Below are 14,503 nucleotides of genomic sequence, written 5' to 3'. Positions count from 1 at the left end.
AGCTTCCTCATTCCTAAAGTTGAAATAATAGTAGTGTCTCATTGGGTTGTTGTGAGACATAAATGAGATAATGTATAATGTAAGTTGTTTAACACAGTGATTGGCATATAGAAAATATTTAATGTTAGTTGCTATGATTTTTATTTTTATTATTACCATATTAGATTATATTGAATTGTTGAGATTAATGATTTGTCGCATGTAAGCTTGTGGTTCAAACTCACCTCAAGTAGTAAATTTTTTGTGTGCTTTAGGGTGATCGGGTGATTCTTGGTGGAGATCATTATTTTAGATTTAATCATCCCGTAGAAGTCCAGAAAGGAAAAAGGCCATCTGGTAGAGATACTCTTATAAGTGAGGGTCCAAAAGACTTTGAATTTGCAAAAAATGAGTTGCTCATGGCACAGAGATCACAGTAAGTATTATTGTTAATAAGAAATAGTAAGAATATGAGAGCAGTCTACAAGAGAGAGTTAATCATATTGTGTGTCTCCAGTATTAATTCTTTGGGTGTTAGTTTCTGGTGATATGATCTTTCTCTTGGCACATTCATTCATTTAACAGCATTTATTGAGCAGATGTTATGTATCTGTCACCATCCTAGGAAAAACAAAACATAGCTGAAAGTTAACTACTCCCCTGGAGGAATTTATCATCTCATGGTCTGAGAGATAGTTGTGATAGAGTTCCATGACAGAGTCCTGCACTGTGTGCAGTTTATGGAGTGAGGGGTACTCCTAGCCCCAACCAGGAATCAGCAAAGTTTTCTAGGTGATAAGAAGACATCCAATGGAATGGAGTCCCAAGAGACTGTTAGAAGTTAGCCAGCAGAACAGGGAGAGTATAACCTTTTTTTTCTTTGCCCCATTTTTAGTTCCTGCAATATTGTAGGATTTCTAATTTAAGCAGTATCCTAGTAAACTAATTGGTGAAGTATACATAAATAAAATACTATGGAGTTTGGACTTTATCTTAAAGAATATTGAGTCATTAAAGAATTTTAAGCAGACAAGAGACAGACATGATCAGAAATCACGTTTTTAGAGCTCACCATGAGCCAAGTCTGGAGAATGGATTAGAGTCAGAGTGAGTATAGATTGCAAATGCAGTTCAGAGATTGTCGAAGTCAGAGAAGTACAGTGTGGTGGGATCTGAGAGAGAGTATCAAGGAGGAAGAATCAACCAGGCTTGATGAACAAAGAAGATGAAAAGAGGAGGAATCAGAATGACTGTTATGGACTGGGCTAATCCTACTTTATCTTTTTTTTTTTTTTTAATTTTTTTTTACATTTATTTATTATTGAGAGAGAGACACAGAGCATGAGCAGAGGAGAGGCAGAGAGAGGGGAAGACACAGAATCTGAAGTAGGCTCCTGGCTCTGAGCTGTCAGCACAGAGCCCGATGCAGGGCTCAAACTCATGAACTGTGAGATCATGACCTGAGCCAAAGTCAGTCGCCCAACCAACTGAGCCACCCAAGCATCCCCCTACTTTGTTTATCTTTTAAAAGTCTGAACTTGCTTTTGCTCTTTTAAAAAAACATTATGGTACAATATATGTAACATAAAATTTACTACTTTAACCATTTTAAAATGTACATTTCAATGGTATTAAGTATGTTTGCAATGTGTACAGCCATCAAGCTATTCATCACCCCCAAATGAAACTCTGTACCATTAAACTGACTCTCCATTCTCCCTCTGGCCCCCCTCCTGCCCTGGGCCCTGGTCACTGCTAGCCTCCTTTCTTTTGCTATTCTTTTTTCCAGTAAAATTGGGAATGGAAATTTCTATACAGTACTTGCTAAAGCGTTGATTTTATTGGGAAGAAAGAAGCTTTTAGTTTTCTGTATTTCTTGATGCTTTTTCCCTTACATATTGAAAGATGACAATGCTAATTTAATGTTTTGACTTATCAAAATGTCAAATTATTATAGATGGTTGAAAACATACTATCTGTTTTATCAGCTCTCATATTATTTTTAGTTATTTCAATTTTTTCCTAATCTATGACTTAAACGTGAATTAAAAGTTACTGATATTTGAAATAAAATTTTTGTAGTAACCATTATTAAACATACAATTTTATGTTTATTGTAATGTTAGCTATAAGATTTACTGCAGTGTTCACTATGACATCATATTTTTATATGACTTATTTTCTTTAAGATTAGAAAAATATATTTACTTAAATATCAGGTATCTGCTCTAGTAACCAAATTAGAAATAAGCAAATTTTTATCCTTTTATATTGTGTGGTGTAAACAATTCTAAGAGCAGTAAAAGTTTAAGAATACTGTTGGTTGAGTATCGGAAAATTTTGAGTTTAAAATTTTTGTTTAGTGGAAACGTTTTAAATTGATTAAGAACTATGGTATATAGAGGATTCTTAATATATTCTGTGAATATCTTGCTACTTTGTAGACTTGAAGCAGAAATAAAAGAGGCACAATTGAGAGCGAAGGAAGAAATGATACAAGGAATCCAAATTGCAAAAGAAATGGCTCGGCAAGAGCTTTCCTCTCAAAAAGCTGCATATGAAAACAAAATAAAAGCATTGGAAGCAGAACTGGTAAAAGGCAGAACTGGTTTTCTCTTTCTCTGCGGGTGCACCCCAAGTAACGTATTGGCTGTAAAAATGATTGTATCCCTAGATATCAAAGATTAGAGATAAAACCACAGTGGGTCCTGGCTTTCTTTAATTTTACCTTAGAAAGCAAGTTAGCAGTAGACAAATGGCTGCTGGAAGACGAAGAAAAATCGAAAAGCTTCTGTTCTTTTTTACGAGAAGGCCCTTCTTGCCTGAAAGCTTACATCTTGGTGATGCTCACAGCTCTGCTCTCACATCATCACACAAATATTTCAAAAGGGACATCTTGCATTCCCACAACCCATTTTAGAGGAGAATGCTCTACAAGGTTTGACTTGTGATACTTATTCTAAGTTAGATTAGTCAGGCTGAATTAGGTAGAGGAACTACAGGGCACCTTTCTATTGGTGAGTGGATTTCTTACACACTGATTAAAGAAATGGACTCTCGTACTCTTTTATATTATTTTTGGGAAAATGCTGTGTATTTTTGCCCTAGTTATTTTTTATTATTGTTCTTTAAAGAAAGAAGAGTCTCAAAGGAAGAAAATGCAGGAAATAAATAACCAAAAGGCTAATGACAAAATCGAGGAATTAGAAAAGGCAAAACAGCGTCTTGAACAAGAAATATATGTCAACAAAAAGCGATTAGAAATGGAGACTTTGGCTGCAAAACAGGTAATTTCATTTTGTAGGTACTTGGCTGTATTCTGAGCAACAGTTGGATTTTTTTTTTTTTTTTTTAAGAACTTAAGGGACCTGAGAGGAGATGGCTGAATCTGGGTCTCCAGATGAGAAGGGCTCTTCTTTTTGTTTTGATTAAGATCACTTTATACATATATATATATATGTATATATATATATATATGTATAAAATTTTATACATTTTGTACATATGTACATTTTATACATTATATATATACATTTTATATATAAATATATACATTATATATATATGTATATGTATGTGCATATATATATATATATATATGAATGAAGGGCTTTTCTTGCCTGAAAGCTTACATCCTGGTAATGCTCACAGCTCTGCTCTCACATCATTACACAAATATTTCAAAAGGGACAGAACTCTTATTTCTAGCTGGTTCTATTACCGTTTTTTTTTTTTTTTTTTTTCCTTGTTATGCTTCCACAACTATCCTGTGATCAGTCATGCCAAATAATGTAAGTGAATGAAATAGTGCTAGGGCACAATATGTGGAAGGAAGAAAGGCACAGCTCTAATACTGGGTCACATTCTAATGTCAGAATGAAGCTTTCTCCATCTGTGAAAAGAGTGGCCAGCAGGCTCCTTGCCTGAGTGACTCTTAAGAGAACTCACAGTAGGGTGTTTGTTATCCCAGTTGTATGAACTCAATCACTGAAGCTTTTGTCATCTCAGTGAGGACAGAGGCATCTTCCAGGCGCTGACTCACATTAATCAAGTTCACAAGACTGAAGCATAAAACCAGAATGTCAGTATTTTAATATCTTCAATTACCTTTTAATCAACCTTTGGCTATTCTTTCTTCTTACATTAGTGGTTCTTAAAGTATGGTCTCTAGACCAGCTACATCAGCATTACTGTTCGAAATGCAGTCTGAGTCCCCACTCCAGAAACTACTAAATCAGAAACTCTGGAAGCGGGGCCCAGAATCCATTCTAACAAGTCTTGCATGGAATTCTGACAAATACTAAAGTTTAAGAAGTGCTGTTTTTATCTCTGCTTTGATTCCTTGTATCTTAACCTCAAAGTTTTATCCTCAAGTGGCAATTTTATTTTTCTTTTTTCCAAGTTTTGTGGCAAGAGTATGGGTAGAAGAAAATACCTCTAGTAACCCCAAAGTTCTGATACAATAATATAGTGATGGTACATTACCCTAGGACACAAAGTACCTAGTGAATCACTTGAGAGTCTTAAAAGAAAAAAAAAGCTGTTTAAATCTTGAAAACAGTAATTATTAATGGGCTATTTGTATCAAATGAGGTTTTCTTGGTGTCTTTTAAATGTAAGTCTATTTAGTCAACAAATGAACTCTTTTGAGCAGTTTTTTTCTCTTTTTTTTTCCTGAAGGTTTTTTTTTTTTACTTCCTATCATTGGGAAGAACAAGATTAATTTATGTCATCAGAAATTCCTAATGATTTTGTTATGGGGCAAATTTCATAAAGATATTTTATAAATCACTTTTTAAAACATTTTTTGCTTAATAAAATATACAAAACTTGTATGAAAATGAGGTTTAATTATACTGTGTTACCATTATCAACTATAATTTCTCTTTTTGTATATTCTCATGTGTGGGTCTATGTGAATGAATACCAATTAGGCTTTAGAAGACCACAGCATCCGCCATGCAAGAATTCTGGAAGCTTTAGAAACTGAGAAGCAAAAAATTGCTAAAGAAGTACAAATCCTACAGCAAAATCAGAGTAATAGGGATAAAACTTTTTTAAGTGAGTATATGATGATTTTAGCAGGCATTTTCAAGTTTTATATGTTATTTCATATAATTACTAAAAAGTTAGTTGCCTTTGTATATTAACAAATGGTTTATTCTAGATGTTGCTGACCTTTTGGATCTAAATAAATAAGTTTGTAGGCATGACTGTTTTAGAATATTCATATTTTAGAATATTTAGTTACAAAGGCAAATAGTAAACAAAATTTCAAGTGTTATTTTAATGTGTAAGATGTTTTTATTTTTTTTAAATGCTTATTTATTTATTTTGAGAGAGAGAGAGTGAAAGCAGAAAAGGGGCAGAAAGAGAGGGAGAGAGTCCCAAGCAGGCTCTGTACTATCAGCACAGAGCCTGACGTGGGGCTAGATCCCACAAAACATGAATTCATGACCTGAGCCGAAATCAAGAGTCAGACGCTTAACTGACTGAGCCACGCAGGTGCCCCATGTAACGTGTTTTTAAATACAATCTCTTTTTCTGGGGCACCTGGGTGGCTTAGTTGGTTAAGTGTCTGACTTCAGCTCAGGTCATGATCTCATGGTTCATGAGTTCCAGCCCCACATCAGGCTCTGTGCTGACAGCTCAGAGCCTGGAACCTGCTTCACATTCTGTGTCTCCCTCTCTCTCTACCCTGCCTCACTCGTGTTCTCTTTCTCTCTCAAAAATAAATAAACATTAAAAAAAATAATCTTTTTCTAATTTTTAGTTCTTATATTTAAATGGAACCTAATCATTGGGTAGTTCATCTTCTTTTTCACTCGGATGTTATTTTTCATGTATACTTCTACACTGCTGTATAGAACACGCATGTTTTTAATGTAAATGTTTTTCATTATGGAAAATTTTCAACAAACTATAAAAGTAGAGCAATTGCTACAACAGATCTTATATCCCTATCATCCAACTTTAGCAATTACCAACATGTTCAGTCTTGTTTTGGTTATACTCAGTCCCGCGGCCTCCTTGGACTGCTTTGAAGCAAGTCTAAGACAGTCTACCATTTGATCTATAAACACTTCACTGTGTATCTCTGAATTAGATGAGGACTCTCTTTTCTCTCTTTCGCTGTCACTCTTTAACCATAACCATGATGTTATTATCAAACCTAAAAAATTAATAATAATTTCTTACACTCATCAGATTTCTAGTCTACATTCAAATTTCCTGGATTATATAATTTTTTTTTTTTATATCTTGTTCGTTTGAATCAGGATACAAGTGTGATCCACATGTTGTGTTTGGTGGATATGCCTTTTAAGTCTCTTTTATTTATTTATTTTTATTTTATTTATTGATTTTTTAAGTAGGCTCTATGCCAACACGGGGCTTGAACTCACCACCCTGAAATTAAGAGTCACATGTTCTACTGACTGAGCCAGCCAAGTGTCCCTTTTTAAGTCTCTTTTAATCTGTAAATTTGCTCTTCTTTTTTTCCTCCTTCCCCTTGTAATTTGTTTGTTGAAAAAATCAGGTTATTTATCCTGTAGTTTCCCACATTCTGGATGTTGCTGTTGTATCTCCATGGTGTTGCCTAGCAGGTTCCTCTGCCCCTAGATTCCCCATAAAGTAGTTGTTATTTCTGCAGGCCTGTCAGACTCAGATTCAGTTTTTTAGCAGAATATTTGGTAGTTGTATTGTATACTTTCTATAACTTCTATTTTTAAACACATTTAAAACTATTATATAACTGTTGTTATATCTGTTGCAAGAGGTTAAAAAAATACACTTAGTAATAAATCTTTTTATTCCTCTTAGGGCCTAAAAACAGTGCCTTGCAATGAATACTTGATTTTTTTACCATGTGAATAATGAGCTTTATCCTTTCAAAAAAAAGTGTTCTAATGGAATATTGGTTATAAGTTTGAGTAAAACAGAAAATATTTATGATAAAATCTGAAATTTAACTTAGGAAAGTGGAATTGTGGCCTAAGTTATTTCCCTTTTTTGTTTTGATGTCCTGAAACATATGTTTGTTTGTTTTAATTTTCAGGCAAAATAAAAAAAAGATTGTAGTCCTATATAAGTAAGGCTGTAGTATACTTTACCTAAAATTTTAAACAAATTAGAAGTTAGGAAAGAAATAAATGAGAAAAACAAATCTTTAAAGATAGAAGAAAAAGCATTGTCTTTGGCATTTCCTCTCTTACAAAATCTTTTCTGTATCAACTTTCTGTGTCACCTTCAGCACCTTTTTTCTGTATCTCCACAGGTGAAAGACCTCATTTTCTATGAAGAGTATTTTATTTCAGGCTAGAGGAAAAGTTACTCACATATTGCCCTTACTTTCTGCAATAAATAGTTAAAGCCATTTATTTGAAATCAATATATTTTTTTCAGGAGTTGGTCTGCCTAATGATAGAAGTTAGGGCTCATATGTGTATTTTGAATCTTCTCTTTGTGCTTTCTACTAGTTCAGCCAAATTGGAGCTCTATGAAACTCTCAATGATGATTCAGGAAGCGAATGCCATCAGCAACAAATTTAAAAAATATTATGTTTTTGGCAGGTGAGCAATTATCTTAATTATACAGTAATTCTTTGTTTTAAACTAACTGACCCTCATATGATTGCTTTCTAAATTTAGTTTCCATAAAGGTACAGTATCTGTAGTGCCTGCCTAGAACAGTATCAGAATCCCCAACAACACTCGCAGATACCCCTTTCCGGACTCACTCTGGAGTAAAAGACTTTCGACAATTACCAAACTGTACTAAGTATGTTTACAAAATAAATATTTATTTTAAGCATTTTTAAGTATATTTAAGTATACAATAAAATATACTTATTTTATAAACATAATAATTTTAGATGTTTTAGGAATTTACTAATTTTCTTTTGAGTTACAAACTTATTAATATTACAAGTTTGGGAAGAAATATACATGATTAGAATTTGATTTTTAAAATTTTTATAGAAGAAGTTATTCTTATATATACTAGACATGAGTTTTACTTTAATAAAAATGTTAACAGTGGAGAGAGATATTTAATCAGTGGACTGCATTTTCATGGAAGTTATTCTAATTCAGAAAACCCTTAGTATAAATGTGTATGTATGTTTTAGGGTAAGCAGTTTTCTTTGGTTTTTCTTTCAGACATGATGTATCAGATAAAGGAAGTAGTTTGGACACTTCTGTGCGGGTTCGTAACTTACAACTAGGGATCTCAACTTTCTGGAGTCTGGAAAAATTTGAATCTAAGCTGGCAGCAATGAAAGAACTTTATGAGGTTTGGAATATTATTAAAATCTCTATAAACTTTTTGAAATAAAAAATATGTAAGTGACATGTTCTTAGTAAAGAAAATTGGTAAATAAAGGAAAAGGCAATTTACATTACCCAAACCAACCGGTATTACCAATTATGTATGTTTATCTTACTTTTGCCTATAGATGGGCTTCTATTGATTTGTTTTAATATAGTATGAATGTAGGGGCGCCTGGGTGGCTCAGTCTGTTAAGCGTCTGACTTCAGCTCAGGTCATGATCTCACGATTCGTGAGTTTGGTCCCCGCATCTGACTCTGCACTGACAGTGTGGAGCCTGCTTAGAATTCTCTCTCCCTCTCTTTCTGTGCACCTCCCCAGCTCATTCTCTCTCTCTCTCTCTCTCTCTCTCTCTTTCTCCCTCTCTCTCTCAAAAAAATAAAAAATAAAAAATATTTGAAAACTAATATGCGCAGATATATTTTTAGTTCTATTAAAATAGCAAACAATTAGAAACACCAAAAAGCACAGCAATGAGGAAATATAAATTTAATTATGTAAAATGCATATTATAGGCATTGAAGATCATTACAAATGATACAAAGTGTTTTATGTCTATGAAATTTCTTCTTCCCTTAAGTTTAAATGTAAAAGTTTGAAAACACACAATTATAACTGTGTGAACAGATTAATAGAATATACAAAATTAATATAATTAATGTAATAATTTCCAAATTTTCTGCAATGAATGTGGATTGCTTGTGTAATTAGAGCAACAAAAAAACTGTATTGAAGTCATTTGATCATTCTTGCTTTGATAGATGCATTAAAGTATGGTTTGTGAGTTACCTTCAATATCTTCCTACTTTCAGCTGTTGCAATATTCTTTGATTATTTTTTTCTATATAATTATACTATTTCTGAATCAAGCTCTATATGTATAGTATTTTTTTAGAACTTTAATTAATATTACTTTAAATACTTAAAATTCAGATTATTATCAGGATTAATATATTTAACCAGGGAGTGATTGAATTTTAATGTTGTCATATTATTTTCCTTCTGAGGATTTATCTTTCCTGTTCTTACTATGTCTTCTAAATCCCAAGTTTATTTTTTTGAATCATTTAATGGTTTCTGTTTCTTTTATTAGTAGAGCTCTTTTAATACAATTTCTAGCATCATGTGCTTGATTTTTTGTTTTATCAGGAATGTGATATTTTTAGACTTCTATCGGGTAACCTATGCTTTTGCTAATTTTTAAAATTTGAAATGTAACAAACTTAAACTTTTTTTGTCTCTTAGTAGCTAAACATTTTTAACCCAACTTAGTAGAAACCATATACATATATATATATATTTTTTTTTTTTTTTAGAGTAATAGTAATAACAAAAGTGAAGATATCTTTTGTGATCCTGAAGATGAATGGGAACCTGACATTACAAATGCACCAGTTTCTTCCCTTTCTAGAAGGAGGTAAAGACATTTTTATTTTTTTGTTCTGGGTACACATATATATCATTTCCTTATTTTAAAAGAACTATCTATTGTCATAATGAATATGTGCAGGAAACCCAGTAACAGAAGAGAAATAGTATGTTACTGATCAAATTACAGCACTTGGGGCATTAAGTTGTTTATCAGTCAGTTAGAATAGGAACAAAAATGGTTGGCATTTCACCAGTAAGTCTTAAGAGTGACATAAGACATAAATAACATAACTTTTTTTTAAGTCATATTTATGACTTAAGACATAAGAAACTAAATCTAATTTCCTATAAAAATGAATAGTGTTTATTACTTTTAAATTACCCTTTTTCAAGAACTTGGCATATTCTATGATATGTTATTATAAGTTATAGAACTTTAAATGCTGTCAAGTTAGTATGAACACCACAGAAGAATAAATCATGGTGATAGAGAACTTCTGTATATGACAAAGGCTGCTTATTAACTAAAAATATAAAAGACTTCCACGGTGAATAGATGCTTTTTGAGAAAAAACTAGCTCTGTTTAGACCTCAGATACTTAGATTACAGAGGGCAAAATGGTATAATAGAAAGGCCTTGGTCTTGGAACCAATTTAGCTGCTTAGTTTGGTTTTTAAACAAAGACTTCTTTTTAAATAAATACTTCTTAGTTTGTTTTTAAACAAGACTACTGTCTGCTATGTCTTGAGGATATAAAGATGAATAAAAAATACTCTCTGTCCTCAAAGACCAGGCACTGAGGAAACTAGAGGAACAGTTGATAAAGACCCAAAATTAAACCAGGCAGAAGGACTGGAGAGGAAAGCCTAGTTTTATACGTATTCAGGAGGAAGAATCAGCAAGAACTTGGCTGGCTGTGGGGTTGAGGGTGATAAAAGGCTCCAGAATGAATCCTGGTCTAATTAGGGCGACTGGTGAGGGGAAGATGGTATTCCCTGAAATGGAGGTTCAGATCAGTTTATTTTTGACCCTGATGAGTTTGAGATTTCAGGGAGCATCCAAGTGTATATTCAGGTCAAGAACTTTAAAGGAGGGATTTGGGAATTTTCAGGATATAAGGGTCAATGGCATTCATCCATCCAACAGAAGCATCATCATTATCAAGAACATTTATTGAATGCTTGCTAAGTATTATCTCATGTCGTTCTTACAACAAATCTATGAGGTTAGTGCTGTCCTTACCTGCCTTTTACAGATGAAAAGGCCAAAGATTTAAAGAGGGTAAGTAACTTGTCCAAACTCATAGAGCTAATAAGGGAAGAATGGGCACTCAAATCCAGGTTTGAGTGATTCCAGAGATCCTGACTTCCTTGACTGCCATTGCCGGATAGCCCCTCCTTTGCATATGAAAGAACAGAATCTTTCTGGTTAAGTAATTTTTTTTTTTTTCCACTTCATCACTGTCAGCTGCAGCTCAGAATCCGTTTGGGTTTCCAGACCTTTTCAGGCCTTTCTTGTTTTGGACTCATTTTAAACTCGTAAAATTTCAGAGGGATGTAATTGCTTTATAGGGATTCTTCCCCCTGTACTTTTGTCCTATTTGCTGTATGCCAGCTCCTAACCTGCAGTAAGAAATAGCCAAGATCTAATAGTCGATACGTGTTACCTTATATGTTATATACATAACAGCTGTGTATTTCAAGCTGAAAGAAATACAGACCTTGTCCTTTAAACAGATTCTGAATTCCTTGAGCATAGGGAACACGTCTGTATCCCTACAATGTAGTATAATTAGAAAGTCACAGGCTCGTGTCACAGTCCTGGGTTCTAATGTTTTGTATTAAGTTTTTAATTTTAATTCCAGTATAGTTTACAGTATTATGCTAGTTTCAGGTATAGTGATTTATGCAGAGTGTGGCCATGGGCAAGTGACATTACATCTTTAGGCTTCAGTGTTCTCGTCTACCAAATGGAGACAGTAATACGTATCTATTCTACAGAGCTTATCACTGAGTTTAAGTGAGGTCATATATAAGAACAATTGCTTCTCCTGCTACTTCTATGACCACCATGGGGCTGATGATGATGATGTTGTGAAGTAGTTATAAGGATTAAGAGATAAAGTATGTGGGGCGCCTGGGTGGCGCAGTCGGTTAAGCGTCCGACTTCAGCCAGGTCACGATCTCGCCGTCCGTGAGTTCGAGCCCCGCGTCAGGCTCTGGGCTGATGGCTCGGAGCCTGGAGCCTGTTTCCGATTCTGTGTCTCCCTCTCTCTCTGCCCCTCCCCCGTTCATGCTCTGTCTCTCTCTGTCCCAAAAATTTAAAAAAAAAAAAAAAAAAAAAGAGAGATAAAGTATGTAGGGGTGCCTGGGTGGCTCAGTCGGTTAAGCGTCCGACTTCAGCTCAGGTCATGGTCTCAGCAGTTTGTGCATTCGAGCACCATGTCGGGCTCTGTGCTGACAGCTCAGAGATTGGAGCCTGCTTCGTGTTCTGTGTCTCCTTCTCTCTCTGCCCCTCCCATGCTCATGCTCTGTCTCTCTCTGTCTCTCAATAAAAAAAAATAATAAAAAAATAAAAAAGAGATAAAGTATGTAAAACTCCTACTGCAATGGATGGCTGTTGAATAAATGGCAGCTCTTATTATTATTGGGTGCTTAATATATATTAAGTAAAATTAAATCTTGGAATTCAGAGATGATCTGAGATCTGATTTCCGATCTAATACCAATAAACAGATAGTGATATCTTTAGGTGATTTATCTGGGGGACTTCAAAACAGAGTTGGGCTCTCCAAAATGAGCTAAAGATGGCCTGTGGGGGAAATTGAGTGGATGGGCTTGGGGTACTTACGCTAACATGGAGTAACATAAGCCTCCCAAAAATTCAAACCAGAAGTACAAATGCCTGAGGGGGTGAATTATAAATCCTTTTAGATTTTATAATTACTGGTTTCTTATTATCTTTTATTATAAACAGATACAGACTTAGAATTGTGGATCACAATATGAGCATTAATAATTAATGGACATCGGTGGGTGACAGGACGGGTGAAATAGATGAAGGGGATGAACACTTAGCATGATGAGCACTGAGTAACGTACAGAAGTGTGGAATCACTGTATTGTGCACCTGAAACTGATAGAATGCTGGATGTTAACTAGACTGGAATTTTAAATTAATTAAAAATAAATAAATCATGAACATCAAAATTTTAGCTTATTGAAAGTTGGTGATTTACATCTTATTTTCTGCTAACTTCAGAAAAAATTAGGGAACCAGGAATCTACTCCTGAAATCATTGTTGCACTGTATGCTCACTTGGATGTAAATTAAAAAATAAATTATTAAAAATAAATAAATAAACATTAAAAAAAATAAAAAAAGAATTAGGGAACCAGCAGAAGTTTAAATTGTTGCTGAAAAGCCAAAGCTTCTTTTAATATTTTTTAAGATTTTGAAATCCAGGTGTTTTCATTTGATAAAGAGGTTTTCTTGATAACTTCTATAATTTAAAAGTATCATATTTTTTTTAAAAAATGAATTGCTCTTGGTCAGAGACCTTGTATATGAAGTTTCAGCCTTGTAAGAATGTTTATGACAGAATTGCAAACTCTGAGAATGCCTCCAGGTAATGGAAACACTGACAGATTCTTAATTATGGAACTGCTACCCGGCCACAATACGCACAGCTGTTCTGCAATAAAATAGACTGGTTTGGCTGCCTATAAATTTTGATATGTATTGTGGACAGTTAAAAGTAAAATTTCCCCTGAGGTTAAGTGAAAATTCTGTGAAAAGAACGTAACAAGCACTTTATTTGTGTTTAAACATTGTTTAACCACGATAGTGTTAAAAGAGTAAGTTTTCCTAGTTTAGACTTACTGTAATAATATACCCTTTCCTTTCGTCCCTAAGTACAAAAAACTGTTACTTTTGAGAATTGACATTTCCTCTCCCTACTACCAGTCATACTGAGAGCCATACTGAGAGATACTTGATTTTTCCTCGCCCTGTTATCAGTATCTCAGAGATACTCAGAGTCATACTGAGAGATATTTGATTTTTCCTCGCCCTGTTATCAGTTATATTTCTGTGTTTTTCTTGTAGGAATTCATGGGGAAAAATTAAATTTGAAACATTTAGAGGACTACAGATAGAACGCGTTTTTGTTTAACGGTCTTTTCAACAAACAGCATTTTTCTTTGAGGGCCGATGGTAGTAGAGAGTTCTGTCAGGAAAGAGACTTCAAAGGATCCCCTAGATTTAGATCCAGGTCACCGCTCGTGTATTCAGGGATGTAATGAGGGCTGGAGTTGGAGTTTAGAAAATTGATAGATGAATGGCAATCTGGAAGTAGGCTGCCTTTTCCAGTAGCAGTTAGGAAGAATGAATAACAGCTAGACAGCCAGTCACACTCAAGGGAGAAATCTGAGTGGTTTTATGGGCTGTGGGAAAAGAGGCAGCCAAAAGAGCGATTAAGGATAGAGTCATTCTCTCCATTTGTGCTATTGCTACACTTCACAGGTATTATGCTTTTCACACTGTGTAGCAAATACTTATTTGAATGTTTATTCAAGTGTTTAGAATCCTTCCCAGGATGTTCTCAGGATAAAATCCAAGCTTCCTTAATTGGCCTCCGAGGTCAGCCTCACGCTGGCCCCCACACACCTCCCAGCCTCATCCCTTGCTACTCTTTCACATCTTAGACTGCGGTCCTTCCCAACCTCGCTTGGCTCTTTGCACGCGCGGTACTTTTCTCTCATCGCCGGGGCTTCCCGCATCCTGGCGCCCGTGTCTGAATACTCTTCCTTCTTTCTCAAGCC

General features: G+C 34.5%; 1 protein-coding gene across 2 annotated transcripts in view; it reads left to right on the top strand.

Annotated features, from left to right (window-relative positions):
• Nucleotides 1–14,503, top strand: part of KIF14 (kinesin family member 14) — a 62,889-nt gene that overhangs the window by 29,914 nt on the left and 18,472 nt on the right. For both annotated transcript variants that reach the window (XM_045048806.1, XM_045048807.1), the window contains exons 16-22: nucleotides 255–415; nucleotides 2,424–2,571; nucleotides 3,114–3,266; nucleotides 4,914–5,040; nucleotides 7,458–7,551; nucleotides 8,140–8,272; nucleotides 9,625–9,725. In XM_045048806.1, the coding sequence (XP_044904741.1) occupies nucleotides 255–415; nucleotides 2,424–2,571; nucleotides 3,114–3,266; nucleotides 4,914–5,040; nucleotides 7,458–7,551; nucleotides 8,140–8,272; nucleotides 9,625–9,725 (917 nt within the window). The remainder of the gene's footprint in view (nucleotides 1–254; nucleotides 416–2,423; nucleotides 2,572–3,113; nucleotides 3,267–4,913; nucleotides 5,041–7,457; nucleotides 7,552–8,139; nucleotides 8,273–9,624; nucleotides 9,726–14,503) is intronic.

This window comes from Felis catus, chromosome F1 (genome assembly GCF_018350175.1).
Source record: "Felis catus isolate Fca126 chromosome F1, F.catus_Fca126_mat1.0, whole genome shotgun sequence".
Classification (NCBI taxonomy): Eukaryota; Metazoa; Chordata; class Mammalia; order Carnivora; family Felidae; genus Felis; species Felis catus.
The sequence above is the reverse complement of the archived record's forward strand: the minus strand, read 5'-3'. Positions and strand labels throughout refer to the sequence as shown.